This window comes from Parasteatoda tepidariorum, chromosome 2, assembly GCF_982258835.1.
Source record: "Parasteatoda tepidariorum strain Cologne lab strain chromosome 2, Ptep-v5.0, whole genome shotgun sequence".
Classification (NCBI taxonomy): Eukaryota; Metazoa; Arthropoda; class Arachnida; order Araneae; family Theridiidae; genus Parasteatoda; species Parasteatoda tepidariorum.
Window position 1 is genome coordinate 90927882 of NC_141756.1, and position 18710 is coordinate 90946591.

At 28.7% G+C, this 18710-nt stretch overlaps 1 protein-coding gene across 2 annotated transcripts in view; it reads right to left on the minus strand.

Annotated features, from left to right (window-relative positions):
- Positions 1 to 7039: 7039 nt before the first annotated feature.
- LOC107436727 (uncharacterized) overlaps positions 7040 to 18710 on the minus strand; it is a 35592-nt gene continuing 23921 nt past the window's right edge. For both annotated transcript variants that reach the window (XM_087157724.1, XM_087157725.1), the window contains exons 15-19: positions 16693 to 16789; positions 14998 to 15033; positions 9099 to 9200; positions 8928 to 8978; positions 7040 to 7543 (exon numbers count right to left, since the gene is read on the minus strand). In XM_087157724.1, coding sequence (XP_087013850.1) covers positions 7449 to 7543; positions 8928 to 8978; positions 9099 to 9200; positions 14998 to 15033; positions 16693 to 16789 — 381 coding nt within the window. In that variant the 3' untranslated portion in view covers positions 7040 to 7448. The remainder of the gene's footprint in view (positions 7544 to 8927; positions 8979 to 9098; positions 9201 to 14997; positions 15034 to 16692; positions 16790 to 18710) is intronic.

The following is an 18710-nucleotide window of genomic DNA, read 5'->3' on the forward strand; positions in this document are numbered from 1 at the left end:
GCATAGAGGGCGCTGGCTAAAGATAAGTAAAAATTGATCTCAACAGTCAGAAACAACTGATAAATCTCATAACACTTATATATAAATAGAATGGAATTCGCTAAAAAGCGTTGTTTCACGTCATGCCATAGCAAAAGCAGCATTAAAAGTTTATTTTTGTAAAATGTAACTCAGTACAGTGCTCAGCACAGTCAGACGGAGCTCAGTACAGTTCAGTTTTGTATAGTGCTGATAGTCATCTAGTTTTGGTTAGGTTAGTCCACAAGCTTTTACCAGCGTGTAGCATCAAGTTTAAGCCACTAACTAAGGATGTTAAAATCTCATCAAGTTAAGCCACTAACTAAGGATGTTAAAATCTCATCAAGTTTAAGCCACTAACTAAGGATGTTAAAATCTCATCAAGTTAAGCCACTAACTAAGGATGTTAAAATCTCATCAAGTTTAAGCCACTAACTAAGGATGTTAAAATCTCATCAAGTTAAACCACTAACTAAGCTGCTTTTCAAAGCTCTGCCGCCAAGGAAAGTAAAAAAGCCACAGTTTAAGTGCCTTACACTTGAAGAAATGGGATGATTTTAAACTAAATATATATTTTTGCCTTAATTATCTGGGCTTTAGAATAGACAAATAACATAAATATTTTGAAAGATATTAAACTTGTTTAAAAATCACCAATTTGGTGACATTTTACCGACTAGCTGTACATAATCAAAATCATTGCTTTATTCTCAGTTTTTGCAAATTTTTATGAGCCCAGGTAATGAAGTAAGTTTTTAAATATTAAAAAAATTGACCCCAAACGCTTCTCATTTTTACTAAACTGTGTTTTACGACATTTTCAAAATAAGTTCAGACAGCGCTGTCCTTAGATAGGTTAAACTTGACCTAACTGTCATGTGTAAGAGTTGCCAACTCACAGCAGTTATAAAAATAGCATATTATTCGCGAAAAAGCATCATTTCATATTACGTGGAGCCTTCAAGAACAACCTTAAATAGCGGAGATGCTGATTTTGGCGATTATTGGGCATTCCAAAATGCCTCACAGTTTTTCGACGGGTTTAAGTCAGGTAATTTTGCAGACTATTAGGAATGAATCAACAGTATGAGTGTTTATAACACCAATTGCATATTTTCTACTCCGATGAACCAATTTCATATTTTCAGTCATCGTTATCAGGGAAAAAAAACTAGGGATATCAGCAGTGTACTGACCTAAAGATGTTGACTAACAGATAATCTGATCATCCAGAATGTTAAACTATACAACCAAATACGACAAAAGAAGCCATGGAGATTTATTCTCCATAATTTCAAGGCCAACATAATCTAGACCAACGGTATCATGGTATCATGACATGCTAATTCTATTCGAAATATTCAATGTAATCCAAAATATCCTAATCCTACTAGATGAGTTTAAGATAAATTTGCGTCTAAAATGTTTTCGTTAAAAAAAGTTTTGGTGACCAAAATTTTATTCGATTTGAAACTAAGAATGTTATTAAATCTTTTCAAGGCTTAAATTGATTTTATTTTTATTTTTAAAAGTAAATAGAAAAAAATGTACGACATGTTTGATTTCTAACTCGACTCTAGGTAGAAAGTGAAATTTTGCAATTATTTTTTATTTTTTGAATCATTTTTAATCAACTTCAGTTCTTTTTTTAAAACTGTAACCTGCTTTTGAGTAAATAAAAAAAGTACTATTATTTTTTTCATTAATTTTTAAATAGGTGTTTTGTAAAAATAATCCATTCCTTTCCCATTTCCTATACAATTTTCAAGTGCTCCAGCGCAGGATTAGGATACAATTGCCATATTGTATCCCAATCCAGTTCGATATTCGCTTTTATAGGTATGTCAAAATTTGATATTTTAATTTGCTTCTGGGAATAAAATTATTTTTTTTAAAACGACAAAATTTCAAACATTTTTTGGAATTATTTTTTTTATTATCATTTTCTGGACGTAAGAAAGATCGAATAGATTTTTTCATAAATTTATAAACAGATTTTAAATTATATGATATCATACAAATAATTTAATTACAGATTGTCGTTCTGCACTTTAAAAAAATCAATTCAATGTTGAACAGTGAAGTCAGTACCTTGAATTATAGGACGGAGATACAATTTTCCAGAAACCTTAAAGCCTCAAATTGATTCATGCTACTGTTCAAAATGAATCATTACTATCCGTTAATGAAGTTTAAGAAGTACTTTAGATCAAATTTAGCACCATATCAATGTTACATTAAATTTGAACGATATAATGTTTATATGTAGCACCGTATTAAGATTGAAAAGAATCTGAAAGATATTATAATTCAACATTCATCAAAAATTCTTAAATAAAAAATTGGTATTATTTTTTTTAAATGAATGAAATTTTAAAACAAATATTCTTTTAAAATCCATCTTTAAAAGATTTGTTAATAGTTACTGTTAGTTAGACCTCTTCTTAATGAAGGACATCTCATTTTATACAAAAACATTTGATCATTAACTATTAATATTTGTTTTAAAATTTCATTCATTTAAAAAAAATAATACCAATTTTTTATTTAAGAATTTTTGATGAATGTTGAATTATAATATCTTATATAATGTTGAATTATAAGATATTATAATTCAACATTCATCAAAAATTCTTAAATAAAAAATTGGTATTATTTTTTTTAAATGAATGAAATTTTAAAACAAATATTCTTTTAAAATCCATCTTTAAAAGATTTGTTAATAGTTACTGTTAGTTAGACCTCTTCTTAATGAAGGACATCTCATTTTATACAAAAACATTTGATCATTAACTATTAATATAAACTTATTCTAGTTGAACACCCGTTCTGTGTACGGGGAAAAAGTACATAATTAAATTGTTTTATCAACATTACAAAATCATTCACAAAGCTAAGGAGAAATACTTTCCCAGTTAATTTTTTTATATAATTTAAATTTTTTAGTTTATTTTTTATTTGTTACGCTTCCTGGTGGCTTTACATTATTAGATTAATCAAAACACGTATTTAGAAGTTCAGCCTATCAAAATATGAATTAACTGTTCTCAGTATAATTTTGCATAATGCTACTGCTCATGGTGAACTTATGTTACTAAAAATTTACCAATATCAAGCATTTTATCTTACAGTTATCCTTTTCAGGAGCCATAAAACCCGCAATTACGTGACATACAATAAATATTTGTATTTTTATAGTTAGAATGTATTAAGACATCACCTACTACCCTAACACCAGTAGAATAAATCACCAAAATTAATTAAGCATCACTGCCATCAATAATAGTTTAGTGATTTTATACGATTTTCAGAAAGCAATTATTATTTTCCTTTATCAATTTTGCTTTTTAAAACATAGTTTTTTGATACTGCTGATTTTAAATAATTTAGTTTCATTAGAAACACCTTTCAAAAATGTAACTGCAGACAAAATAAATACGCGATTACAGATAACATTAAAAATACGAATTCGCACTGTAAAAACTGGATACTCAACTATCACAAAACTTTCTTTGCTTTTGACGAAACCATTTTCTTAATATGTTCCGAGAGAACATTTTATTAAAGTGATGAAATAACTATCGTCATTTCTCCTAGCTAACTAATTTCGTTAAAAGTAAAGAAATATTCCGCCATTCTTTTTTTTTCTTTTCTTTTGCTACCTCATAGTGTTTAACTGGCGGTATCATTAATTACTTTTTCGGGGACACCAGGTAGGTGGATCAGTGTCACTCCAACAAGACAAGAAGAACAAATAGAGAAATCGATAGAAATTACATCTATGCCCGAATTCGAACCCGGGATCTTCCTGGTATGAGGTCCACTCCTTGATCACCATTCGAGCCGGTCAGTTCATTTCGTCATTCTAGCTTCGATTGTATAGTCTTCATCCCAGTCAGCAATCTCCCACATTCACAGCAATGATTCGTCATATATTTGATTTCATGACGAAATGATTCTCAAAATTAGCGAAAAATAGCTCATGGATTGATGAATCACCAAAAGTGAGAGTTTTATCTAAGAAAAAATGGTGACATTACATGCCATCTGCGTTCGTTATATTGATACCACCTGATATAGCGAACAAAAATATTTAAATATTAAGAAACGTGAAATGAGCACCTTTTTTTTATTAAATAGAGTTGTAAGATAGCAATCATCACTGGTAATAGTTTAAAAAGAGAAAAGAACAGATCCATCTGCAGTTTAATATTAAAAAATAGCTGATACTAAATCCTTGAGAAAATATACTTATTCAAACGTCTCTCCCTTAAATGATCTGATAGAAAGTTTTCTGATCGATTTTTAGAACAGGGAATTGAAATTTCCCTTTATTCTTATTTCTGAACGATTACACAAACAATTCTGGAGCTGTAAGGAGGACAAACAGATATACATAAACTCCTCCTTTTATTATAAAAAGATAAAACTAAAAGTATTCCCGGAATATCTTAAAATATGCCAGCGTAGCATTGCGGGTTATTTTTATATCCCAAAATATTAAATGAAAAGTTAAAGACTTTGCCAAGATTTGTGAAGTTTCAAAGATGTCTAACAAACTTTAGCTGTGTCCTTCGTATAATGATTCTATTCATAGTATTCTTTTAAGGACAATGTCACATAAAATTGTTAAAGATTTGACCCACAAAAATATTTTTATTTTGTTATAGTAGTTTATTCTTGAAGATTGGGTAGATAAAGGCTAAAAGTTTTCAAAATTTTATTTTGGATTTAAGATAGTAAATTCCTTACTAGCAGTGGTTCCCAAATGGTGTTCCGCGGAGCCTTAGGGTTTAATGGAGCAGTTAAACGGATTCCGGGAATTAAGACTTATTTAAACAGATTTTTTTTTTAAATTTTCAACCTATTATTATGTTTAGATCCAATAAATAATTCGTTGTTACTTAATAATTTGATTATTGTTACGATATTAAAGTAAAATACAAATGAAAAAGAAATAGTGCCATTTCTTTGAAGAAAAAATAATTATTTTTGAAATAACTATATATCAAAGAAACTATAAAAAGGACATGCATTTATAAAATATTGCAATAGTACTTCCCATCACGCTGTTCAAACCAAAATAAACTGGATAAACTAAACAAAATAAACTATAGAAACAATTGTTTTTCGAATAGCCTTTTTCAAACCCTTACAGCAGTTTTTTTTTTTTCATTTTTCATTGCAGCGAAAACCATAATTCGACTCTTATCGGTCATATTCGGCTTATCGGCTCTCGGTCAGATATAAAACTTAATTTAGGATTATTAATGATAAGACGATGAAAAAGTACCATTCTTTTGGTTGAGTATTTTGAAAATAACTTTTATTGGTAAATACGTTCGCAATTACTTTAGTTATAAAATCGTGATTCTGTCGAAAGAATGTCGATTATTTAGCGTTCCATATCGAAAACAATTGAGAATTACTGCTTTAGAGGGCATTTTTCCCCCTAGTAATGTTATGTTAAAGTATTTTCGGGATTGAAATTGATGCATTAAACGAAATTAAGTTAGCTTTATACGTATACCTAAAAGTAATTTGAGATTAAAGACAATGGTTTTTTGGTGAGAAAGTGAGTGGATTTCCAAAATTTTATCCACTGTAAAGAAATGGCATAAACTTAAATTTCTGTGCTCATAAATAACCGAATTCCTTAATTCCGAGCTTATACCCTTACAAAAAATTAAAGTGTTTTTGTGATTCATTAGAGATTGTTTTAAGATGCTAAGGTTGATTTGAAGTTGTCTTAAGAAACAACCTCAAAAATCAACGTATTAAGATTCATTATCGAAGTTCAGTTGCCTTATTCACCTTGAGGTTGGCAGAAATCTACCTTATTAGAGCAACAGCTTCGAAAGGTTGTTTCTGAAGAGTACAGGTTATTTTGCTGAAAATAATGAGATGAGGTTGATTTTATGAGGTGTAAATGAGATTGAAAATCAGTTTGTAGCTATTTTCAGTGCAAAACTTAACCTCATTTTCTACCTCAGGTGTATTTTTCTACAATCTCTCTACCTCAAAGAACCTTATATTCTTATCAGGGTAACTACAAACAAACTCGATGCGAAACAATAATAAGGTTCACATTACAAGAAAAAATAGCTTTCTAGTTTGACCTCTCTTCTTGACCCCATGCAAATTTTTACTGTTACCCATTTTTATGTAAACAAAGACCCCCATTAGTATTTTTTTTTGTATTTCAGTATTAAGTTATCAGCATTATCATTGTATTTTTTTGTATTAAGTTATCAGCAGATGGTACCACCAATGATAGGGAGTAAATTAGATTTCCATTAACATTTAAAAAGAAATGATGAAGCTGGTGGAAAGTATACTTCCCATAACCTTAAACTTACCTTACGGTAAAATAATGGGCAACAGTCGGTTCATCTAATTTACCATAAAGTTTCCGGTAAAGAACATTTTTCACCTTTACGATTTTGAAACCGTTTACAAAAAATCAATCAGCAATGCGGTTGAGTTGTGCCTATCAAATGAACCGTGGAATGTGGTTTAATTAGTTTATTTGGCTGTTTTACCTATCATAGACTTTTTGTGTTAAACAGCTTTATGATGCTGCCATCTATGTGCGAATGAGAGTATAATATTCTACTAGGGTCATTAATTGGATGTGTGCAAGACACTAGAAACTCATATGTTGAAGAGAATGGGGGAAATAGTGTATTATAAAAGCTGGAACTCGATTATCCATTCTGTCGGTCAGGAGATTGACATATAAGCCATACAAACTACACGGAACTTTTTGGCGGGCATAGTTGGTGCGATAAAACTCTGGTTGTTTAATCTGGTATTAGCTTAAAGCAGTTAATAAACCATTTTTCTCATAGTTAGCATTTTGAATACCATCTTATTTATGGTTATTTGGCTGTTTTGTTTTAATATGAAAAAATAACAATTACATAAATTGTTATTCAACCATTTATCCCGGAAAATTTCTAACAGTGTATGAAGGGTAAAAGGGAATGGGGAAAATTTTTAAGAAAAAAGTACTGTTATATAAAACTTTTAAATTTTATTAAAAACCAAAATTACACATTTGCACAATACAAAATGACTAATGACAATTTAAGAAAAATATATTTGATTAATATTTAGGCAGTCATAAAATCACAAATTGGTGTTTTCCAAAAGCAAACAGAAACAAGAAATATGTACACATGAAAAAGAAAAAAACTAGTAAAAAATAGTTAAAGTTAACACACGTGCAAAAATGAAATAATACTGTAACAAGTCACGGATTTGCAGAAATACTTTTTGGATGGCTACACCTAGCATGGCTAATAGGTGTAGATAAAAGTTCAGTGTAGATGTTCATCTTTTAAAAACTGCTTGAAACCTATTTTTAGAACTGTTGGACGTAAAAATATTTTACAATTTTAAAATAATTGTTTATTGAGGTGAAAAGTTCAAACATTCCTAGAAAGCAAGAAAGAAACGATGAATGCTAGTAGGAGAAATGTTGGTGTAGCTAATAAACCCATAGATCCACTGCATCTGATACCTAAAAAAATTGAAAAACAAATTAAAATTGGACGAATTTTTTCAATTAAAAATATAATTAAGTAATTTGAAATCAATATTTTAAAGAAAGTGCATATTTAAGAGAATGTGTAACCTGATAATGACCGGATAGAAAATTGCCTGATAAGGACAGATTATTTATTCATATCAATTTTAGAAGTAATGGTTTGGACAAAGTTTGTAATCAATATTTTTATCGCAACATATCACGATATGAATCAATAATTAAATTTCCTGCAAGATATTGTTCCAGCCCACAGAACTAAAGATGCTCAATAATGGTGCAACACACATTTCCTGAGTATCTTACCGCAATAAAATGAACACTTTATGCACCAGCAGTGACTATAATGTTTTTTTCGTCTAATCTATTTTACACATGGACTTCTATTAAACCTCATAAGTCTATGGCATCTCTAAAAAATCATATTTAGTTAAAATTCGGAGAGTTGGCTGTTATTTGATACAACTAACTCCATTCTTTAACAAAAATTGTCAGTGCCCGTAAATAGTTACGAACTTCTGGAAAATAAGTAAAATTAACAGTTATTTATCCAACCATCTTCCTTATTTGACAGAAAAGGCAGGTGCCTGTTATTGTAACGAATTTTCGTAAAATTAGTGAAGTTGATCCTTAATTTATACAGTACATCCTTTTCCATAGTGTAATACATCCTTTTCCATCGTGGTTACAGCATCTTACTCCAAGCACTATGGCTTCGAAACGAAGAACACCTCTGTTGCATTCCTTCTACATAAAAGACTACTGACAACAAACGTATTCACTCATCAACAGATGACAACACTTGAATGTTTCGCCTTAATTTGACAAACAAAATGCCTGAGTCTTAAACAACGTTAGAGCCTTAACTGAAGATTACTTTTACCAGCATAAAGTTAATTTACGGTCAGAGGCCATATATTTCTTGCGAACAATTTACGGCAGACCTGTATTTTCATGGGCTATACGAGCATAAATTTATTTTTACGGTAAGCGACCTTAATCTAGCGATGAAATTGCTTGGGATGTGTGGGTCGAAGTTTTTTCTTACCATATTGGAATTGTATTACTGCATAATCTGATTGACTCAATTCTAGAACAATGAGTGATATTAAAGATATTACTAGCAGAGTTTCGATTATCTGATTTTTCTAGCATGAAACTAAAACAGCAGACTTAACATCCAGTTGAAATTTAGACAGTGAAAAACAGATTGTAAGTAAGCTTATATTGAATATTTACATTTCAACAAGCATGAATATATTTTAGAAAATTTCAATATCGATAATAATATCGATAATAATATCGATATCATTCGATATATATCGATAATAATATTGATTCATTAGTGATATCGACATACCTTCGTGGCTGATTTTGAATTTTATCTGATCCATAGTCTGACATTTGTTATCTGCAAATAAATAAGTAAATGAATGAAATAAATTTAATATATCACATTCAAAGTGTAAAAATAATAATATAAGTAAAATAAATAAGTTTTTCGTATGAATAAAATATTAATGAGTTTTACCTGTAGTTTTATCATCACAGAACTGCCTTGTTGTTCGGGTTTCTGTTTCGTTTAAGCCAACGATTGAGAAATAAAATGGCGAGCAGCTAATATCAGTAAGACCTATAAAAATTTAAAAAACAAATTAGTTTCTTCGAGTGAAAGTTAATGATGACATTTAGCATGACATAAACAAGCGATACAACTAAAATATTAAAATACCTGATTTAAAACTAAACAATTGGAATTTTTGATATTGAATTAAAAATTCACCGAACACACTTATTTACTAATTAAAAAGCATACATAAAAATTAAGTTATTTATTAGTTAAAATTTAACTTTTGAAAGCATAGCTTCCTTTATCTTGTCTATTTTGCATTACATTCAATATGCAACGTAATGTATTGTTCATTTTTTTTATACCTTAATATTAATTATATGATATAATACTGTTATAGTCATAATTAATAGCTTACTTTTTACTTAACTTTTTTAGCTTCATCTTGAAGGTAATGTTAATTAAGGGAAAATCAGAAAAATAAAGATGTCATTTTTTTTACTTATTTAGAAATGCGAAAATCAGTATGTTTTCGATAATATTTGCATAATTTTAAAAGAGAAATGTTCCTTCATTTTAATCGATAATTAGTAAATATATCACTGTATGTTTTTAGATCTGAAAGTTATTTCACGTCCATGTCATACCAGCTCTTCACTTTATCGCAACTCAAGAAGCATAATAACCTTACTGGTAAATATTCTTTCAAATCAGTGAACAAGTGGTAGTTACCGGATGACAAGCCCTAAACTATAGCGCGAGTTTCAGCACATTGAATGTTATATTAAAACTGCTACTGGTGATTGATGAAGACAACACTTAAACCTTTGATCATTCCTTTTCTCCAGTTCCTTTAACCAAAGTTTTACAGTATTTTATTGTGTTCATTGCCATTTCAACAACTATAAAGTCCATCAACTTAGATTTCAAACGACCACACGCCTAAGAAATGGTTGAATCAATGATTCAACACTTTCATAAGGACAAAGAGGGGAGCTGGAATGATATGGGCAAACTAATACTGTCACAGCGCCTACAAGTATGAGTCGACAAGTGTTACGACTATGCAGAAAAATAAACAACTTCTAAAAGGATATAAAATATTATAGAATATAAATGGTATTTTGTATCTCTTTAAATTAAAAATTTGGAAGAACAGCTGTTCGACTTCACGTTACATTCTGTTAGCTGCACAGAAATTTTAAAACCTACGAAGATATGCAGTATTGTGAGTGCTATAAAATAAAAACAATAACATTCCATAATTAATTATAAAATTATTAACTGAAACTTGTAGTAAAAAACACCATGCGAACCGCTATACAAGTAGCATAAATGCTTCCACAGAGTAGAGATACAACTATATTGAGAAATGAAATTAAAAAGTGTAAATAAATGTCTCTTATAAAATTAAACTATACAAATGCAAATGTAGTCTAATTATTTGAAAAATGGAGAAAAGATAAATTCAATTTGTTTATTCTTTAGTTGAAATTTTTCAATTGGATTTCCACTTTTTTTTTCTTTCAAAAGCGTCCAAAATCATTCATTATGCGTCCAAAAATCTAGAGAAATTAAGAATTTGAAGAGAGATTCTAAGAATATCACGCATCTATCGACTAAATGCCCACTTCTCAAATGATTTAGGAATCAAAAAAATATATTACCCCACTCTAAATAAATTCATGTCTGCCTTTAAGTGCCTTAGTCATAAAAAAAAATATTTTAAATTTCACATTACTATTGTGAAAAAAGTTCTTTTTTTAAAATTGAAATAATATTGATATCTAATATGCGGAAAATAAAAGAAGCCAGTAAGCCATTAGGAATCGGTTCATATCACTTCCATCAGTGAACAAAACAGGAAAAGATACTAGAAAAATAGAAAAGAAGTTCACTAAAGCCATTAGATCCTGAAACCTTAGAACGAATGGCTTAATGGCTAAGCATAAGAAATGAGATAAGCTCTTTTCAGAAGACTGGCGCCTATGGGTACCATTTAGAATTAGCATACTAATATTTGTTTGCTTTTTTTCTCTAGAGCAAAATAGCTGAAGCAGAAATTATTTTACTGATAGTCTTTTTAAGTTGGGAGGATTGGGGTATCGCCATCGAGATGTGATGGGAGGTGTTTATTTTCATTATTCTATCATAAAGCTGAAGGTTGTAAAAACAGTATTTTTTTTCCCTTTTGTGTTCGAATGTACTTTCTAAACATTTTTTTTTTTTGCTCATAAACTCAATTTTTTTATGTTTTCAAGGAACATATAAATACTGTTTTAGTTTTATATTCATAATGGTAACAAATATTAAAAAAATTTTTAAAAATATTTTTTAAAATTCATTATTATTTTTTGCTTTAATTATTATTACATATAGTTATTGCAGGGGTGCGTGAACAAAACAACGTGAATAAAGTGATATCAAAATGAAGCAGAACTCTGTTAAGTTATTCTAAAGAAACAGTATTCCTTCTCAATATGGCACTCATAAAAAATTTTGTCTCAACATTTTTTAAATTCTGAATGACAGTTTTTTCTATTTTGAAAAATCAAAATTCATGCTTTAAATTTTTACATCAATGAGGTTAGTTGTATCAACATAAATAAAGCTTCTCAACATCAATAGTTTAAATTGTATCAATTTTAATTGAGCTTGTTAATATCAATAGTGACATTTGAAACAATATTAATGAAGATTTTCAATATAAATAGTGTTATTTGTATTAATATTAATTGAGTTTTTTAATATCAATAGTGTTATTTGTATCAATAATAACGGAGCTTCTCAATAACGAGATATTTAGGTCACTATTAATGAAATATTTTCAATGTCATTAGTGATATTTGAATCAATATTAATGGAGTTTCTCAATGTCAATAGTGATAGTTGCATAAAAAATTAATGGAGTTTTTCAACATCAATAGTGATATTTGTATCAATATTAATGAAGCTTACGTCAGTAGAAATGTTTGTATCTGTGAAAAAGTTTTATTGAGCATATTTTGAGGACGAAGTGCAAAAATTTTTTTTTCAATACAGTGAAACCTGTGTAAGCTGAGCATTTGTTTAACTAAGAAAAATGGTCAACTTATAGATAGAGATGCGGCACTATTTTCTACTTTCTTAAAATATGTTCTCGTAAATATCAAGTTATTCACACATTTCCTGCATATTATTAATTAAAATATTGATAAATATGAGTAAATTTTCGAACATAATTTTAAAATTTTTATTTAGCAAATACTCCATACATCTTAAGGAATAAAGGTTGATTACTAGAATAAATTACAATCTGTTACATATTTTTAATGCTAAACTGATTAATTAACAAAAACAATCTGTATGTCGTGTATTCTAGGTATTAATAAATAATTTCCTTGAAAAAAATAATAATCAATAACTGCAATACAACTGGTAAATTTAAAATTGCATTTATTTTTATAGGATAAAATTTCTTTAGTTATTCTTAATCTAAAAATATGTTTCTTTCTTATTAACAATTCTTATCTATTTTGATGCCAATTGCGTTCCTAAAAGGTGTTGTTTTAAAGTCTAGTGATTTTACTGGAGCAATAACATCATCAAATCACCAAATAATGTATTATAATATATTTTCTGGAAAGTTTATTTCCACGGACCGATCAAGACGAATTCAGGCCCAAGGCCCACCAAATTCTTCGGGCCCCTTACAAAATATTTTGAAATTAAATTACTAAAGTTTGCGTAATATTTCGAGTAATTAGTCATAGAAAAGAATCTATTGAATTGCATGAATCAAGATAAACATTCTAAGAAATTTGGAAAGCAGACAATTGAAGATTATTTTTCTAAGATAAAGTTTGCGCATCTATATATTAAAGCAAAATATAAAACAACAAAACAATGTTATGTCAAAATAAAAATAGTTTGGTGACCACAAACAATTGAAATCAGTGATTTTTGCTAAAAGTCACTGATTAGCTGAATTATTTTTTTATTGTATGCTGTAATTATTTTTTATTTAGTACTTAAACCAACACAAAGCTATCCCTCTTTTCGTTAGACTTTTTACTAATTTTTGAGCCCCCTCCGAGAGGCCTAGGCCCATGCCTATTGGGCCTAGATGATAGTTAGAACCAGGTTATTTCCAAATGGAAATATCGATGCCAACCACCACCTCCCAGAAGATAGAAAGCCTTAGTGCTGATCAATTTAGTAGTCCGACGTGACGAACATAAACTATGCAGTGGAAAGTAATGATCTATGTCACTACGTTCGGACTACTATGTTGCGCAGTTCGGAAATATGTCATTAAGTTTGGAGAACTATAGGATTAAATATTTTGTTTATGGTAACCTGTGCTGAGGCCTTCTTTCTTTTAGGAGGTATTGTGCGAACCGACACAATAGATTAAAAATATCTATGCCAAGTATTGATAATATCGTAAGGACGTATCGATACATTTTTAATATCACTAATCTAGAAATTGCACAATAGAAATTTTTCTACTTTAGAAACTGTTATTGTGAACGATTCTATTATACGCAAATTTATTGAATTTAAGTGAACGAAAAATAATGAAGGTTGATGAATTCCTTTGCGTAAAAATATTTTACAGCTATTATTTTATATTAACAATTCATTTGAATAAAAATTATTGAAAAATTCAATCATAATATCGTAAGGACGCATCAATGCTTTTTCAATATCACTAATCTAGAAATTGCACAATAGAAATTTTTCTACTTTAGAAACTTTTAATGTGAACGATTCTATTATGCGCAAATTTATTGAATTTAAGTGAACAAAAAATAATGAATCTTGATGAATTCTTTTGAGTACAAATATTTTACAGCTATTAGTTTATATTAACAATTCATTTGAAGAAAAAGTATTGAAAAATTCAATCGTAATATCGTAAAGACGTATCGATGCTTTTTCAATATCACTAATCTAGAAATTGCACAATAGAAATTTCTTTACTTTAGAAACTTTTAATGTGAAAGCTTCTATAATGCGTAAATTTATTGATTTTAAGCGAACGAAAAATAATGAATCTTGATGAATTCTTTTGAGTACAAATATTTTATAGCTATTAGTTTATATTAACAATTCATTTGAATAAAAAGTATTGAAAAATTCAAGCAATGAGGATTTTAATCGAAGTTATATTTTTGTATCTAATGTTTCGTAGAGGTAACTTCGATGCACACAAATTCTTCTTTATATCGCTCAAAAAAAAAAAAGAAAAAAAAGAAGATATAAGTGCAAAAATTTGTTATCAGTCACGCGCGCAATCGGCGTCTTGTTTGTCGATAAAAATGTCACTGTATTTTATCGTTTGAAAGACGAATCATAATTTTCTCAAATTCTTATAGGTTGTAAACTTCTTTGTCGGCAAAATAAACTTGGAATTCAGTTTATTCAGTTTATATTTAGGGAGTACTATTAACGAACTGAATAGAAAAAGAATATAGTCTCTAAAAAATAAAATTCTTTTTTTCTGAAAATGTAACAAAAGGAAGTAATAGTGTATGGTTTTGATACAATTGTATGTGCAAATAGAATTTAAAGTGTTTTGTTTAAGAGAAATTAAAGATTAACGTTTATGAATTTCCTGTTGTAAAATGGAATCGTACATTTCTGGAACTTCCCGTCGCAAAATAAAACAGCTGTTTTAAGTATATTTACTGTTATTTTACGCAAAAGTAGCATAAAGCGTCTTAGGTTCTTCTTCATAACATTAATTTTAAAAAATCATTTTTATTTAATAATGGTTCCATTTGCAAGAACAATATAAATTATTTTTGCCAAATGGAAAACAAAAGCAATATAAATTGTTTTCATGCGTTGTGAATATTATTGTCAAAACACTTACCTTTGCAAGGATCTTTGTATGGAAATTGTAATGGACCTGGAAAGAAAAGAGTATTTTTCAGTATTGATATTTGCATATTTAAATAAGATTCTTAAAATCTTTAATTTATATGGTAGAAAAATGGTATATTCTGACAACATTTTCTTTAAAGTATATAATTTCTTTTTTGTCTTCTCGCAAATAATGCTACAAATCTGCTGCAACCCTAAGAAGGTGGCAAGTTAAATTCCACTCTGCTGCAAATTAATCCTTTTTAAAACTTCACAACACCAAATTACTGAAAAATGTGCTTTATTTGAAAATGCATGTTACTTGCATATTTATCGGTTGGGAATAATGAATCTGTAATTATTTTTTATCAATCTTGTATCATTTTCTCAAAAATCCAAATTTTAGCTTAGCGAAACTTCATATTTTAATAGCACACGAAACAACTTACTGTCAAACGTCATGCACTATCACCAACAGCTTGACTACCAGCTTGTTGATCTTGGCGACTTTAGCAAATTTTCGGAGATATTTTTGCTGATATTTAAGCATATCTACCTTGGTAAAATTTCGAGGCTCTTTTTGCATTATATTCTTTTCAAATGGCATAGGCATCCTATTTTTATGTAATTTCCCCACTCTCTACACTTTTCCTCGCTTTGTTTCTATGGTTTTGGTGAATCTTGCCTTTTCCCCAAGGCCTTACATTTCAATAAGTAGTCGAAATATACTGGCATGGGGAAATAGCAAGATTTGTTAAAAAAACATGGCAATAGAAAGGAAGAAAGTGTAGAGAGTGAGGAAAGTACGCACCCATGTGATTTTTCGACTTTTTACAAAGAGTATAGGAAGCAAGATATTCAGATATTCACTTAAAACTTGGCGACTTTTCTCCTGCAAAAATGGTTTGTGATGGAGCATTTTGATTTCGATGTATGAATTAAATACCTCTTATTAAACAAATTACTTAGTTGCATCTAAAAGACAGAAACATTCAGAATTTTTGCACATGTCATTGTTCAAGTTACATTTCGCAACTTATCAAGTTTTCAGAAAATTTGAACAATATTATGGTTTAATCTTTAGTCAATTTTCTGAAAGCATATTCGAGCTTACGCGTACACTTAATTAGAGCAAAATTTAAAAACAACCAAATATAGCATGTAATATTACACTTTAGCGTCATTTAAACTGCAAATATAAGAAATCCACCCTCTCCACATGTTTTGACCAAACAAAGTAACAAATTTTCCATTATTTTTTTATTTTATTTATTTTTTCAGCTAATCATGGATAATTTATTAACCATTTAAAAAAATAAAAGTAAAGGTGGAAGAAAATTTTAAAAAAATTATAACTCATGAAAATCTAGTTTTTTTTTCTTGTAAGAAACTCTTCTGTTTAATACAATAGTTAACAAAATTATATATTTATCGAATTTTTTAACATATAAATAAGTTTCAATTTGAACATTAGTAAGGAAGCACTTAAGAAGTAAAAGTATCAAAAAGTTTTAGTTTATTTATTTAAAAGTTTCATAAGAAGAAAAGCATTTAAAAGTTTTAATAAGAACTAATTCATTTTCAAAAGCTTATGGCCACTAAACACATCTCTTTCTTAATTTCGAAATTTCCGTTATCGTGTTGTACTGAGATAAATAACACTAAGAAAAATCTGTCGCATGTTAATAAGGAATTTTGTACTCACTTCCATTGGCTAAATCATGACATGTTTTTATTTCTCTTTCTGGGTATTTAGTATCTCTACTGAAGCATACCTTGGCAGGTCCGTTGAAGGATTCAAACTATATAGAAACGAAAATTTTAATTAAAAGATTATTTAGCTGAAAAAATAATAGTTAGGAGAGAGTCGGGTAGCTCCGCCCAGCGGGTACCCCCGCCTAACGTCAATTTCATATGTATAGAATATTTTCTCAAGTCAATGTGCCATCGGACATTAATTGTTATATTAAAAAGAGATTATTTTCAAAGTTTCAAGTATTTATGCAGCTGTTAACATGGTAAACAATATGAAAATATGTTGAATACAGTATTCATGAAGTTAAGAAAAATTGGTTGAATGCTTCGTTTAAACTTCATTTTAATACTTATAAAATAATTTTTTCTATACATACAGCATTAAAGTATGTAGTCTTAGGTTTAATTTGCACGAAGAAAGAAGTTTATTTTTGAAAAATTGTTCGAGTAATTACAAATTTACAAAAAAATTGAATTGCGGTGAATGTCAGGTATCACCGCCCAATTTTATTTCGTTGATAAATGTACGGTTGCAAAGATTATTATTTTATTGCTTCAAATTTGAATGTTATATGCATTTTTAGCTACAAATATTGTTGTTATTAAATGATTGTTATTAAATGATAGAATTCACTAAAAGTACATAAATATGTAATAAATAAAATAATTTTTTGATAAAAATGATAAATGAGGTTTATCTATTGTCAATACATTGGTCACTTTCATTTACTCCTGAAAAAACAGCCAAAAAACATAATTTTTGTAACTGGGCGGGGCTTTTGACGCATTTTGAAAAGAGCTGAAAAACATGTTTTTTTAAATTTCTATTTTTTAAGTTAAACTATTCTTTTTTTTTGGTTTATTCTCTTTGCATTATTTAATTATATGGTCAAACAATAGAAACATACAAAAATATTGATTATTACTTAATATTATACAGAAATATAAGCAATACTCCTTAAGTGAGCGGGGCTACCCGACTCTCCCCTACATATTTATACCTTTATTGATAATAAATTTTCTTTAATTTTTGGAAGGAATAGAAACTAAAGGACATTTCTCAATCTAATGGTGGGCTTATGTGTCACGACCTAAACATACACTATAAAAAATTCCTGGTTAAATTACGGTAAAAAAATACCGGCACTCAGAGTACCGGTACTTTTTACCGTAAAATCCATTTTTACCGGAACGTGTTTCGGAACAAAAATCTAGTATACCAATATTTTTACAGTAATAATTACCATAAAATCACTAAATTACTCTACTGAATATTTTAGGGGGAAATAACATAATATTTTACGGAAAAAATGGATTTTTATGGATGATGCACCTAAAGTACTTTATATGTAATTTTTTACAGTAAAGGCAGTAAGGAACTTCCGAATAAATTGGTGGAAGTTTCTTGAAAAATAAAAATGAAGTCTTTAATTTTGAAAAACTTATCGTGGATATGTATTTGAGAGAGATTTTGTTGAGATTTATTGCATTTTATGTAATAATGAACACTTACCGACAGTTTAAAATTTTAAAACGTGCGAACGGGTTGCAAAGTTAATTTGGTAATTGCATTTTGTGTTAAGATTTTAAAAACGCTTCCCTCTTTTTAAGTTTTATCAACAGTTTGTACGTAACACATAGACAAAATAGTGTTAACACTACTTTATTACATTTAATAAACAGCATTTACTGCAAATTTAGCTGGTATGTGTAGAAAACAAACTTCGAAGCAAATAAAATTCAAATTTGAAAATCCAATGTATTCAGAACTGAAACAGCATGTACTCATTTTCGAACAACATTTTATAAATAGTTCAGTTTAAAAATTAACCATTCATTGTGAAGAATTCTTAATATAAATATGCAAATAAAGTTACCACAATTTGCAGATCATTGAAAGATTACTATCAACATTTAAAAAAAAAATGTTTTTTGGGAATTTCTTTCATTGAAAGAGAAACTCAAGTT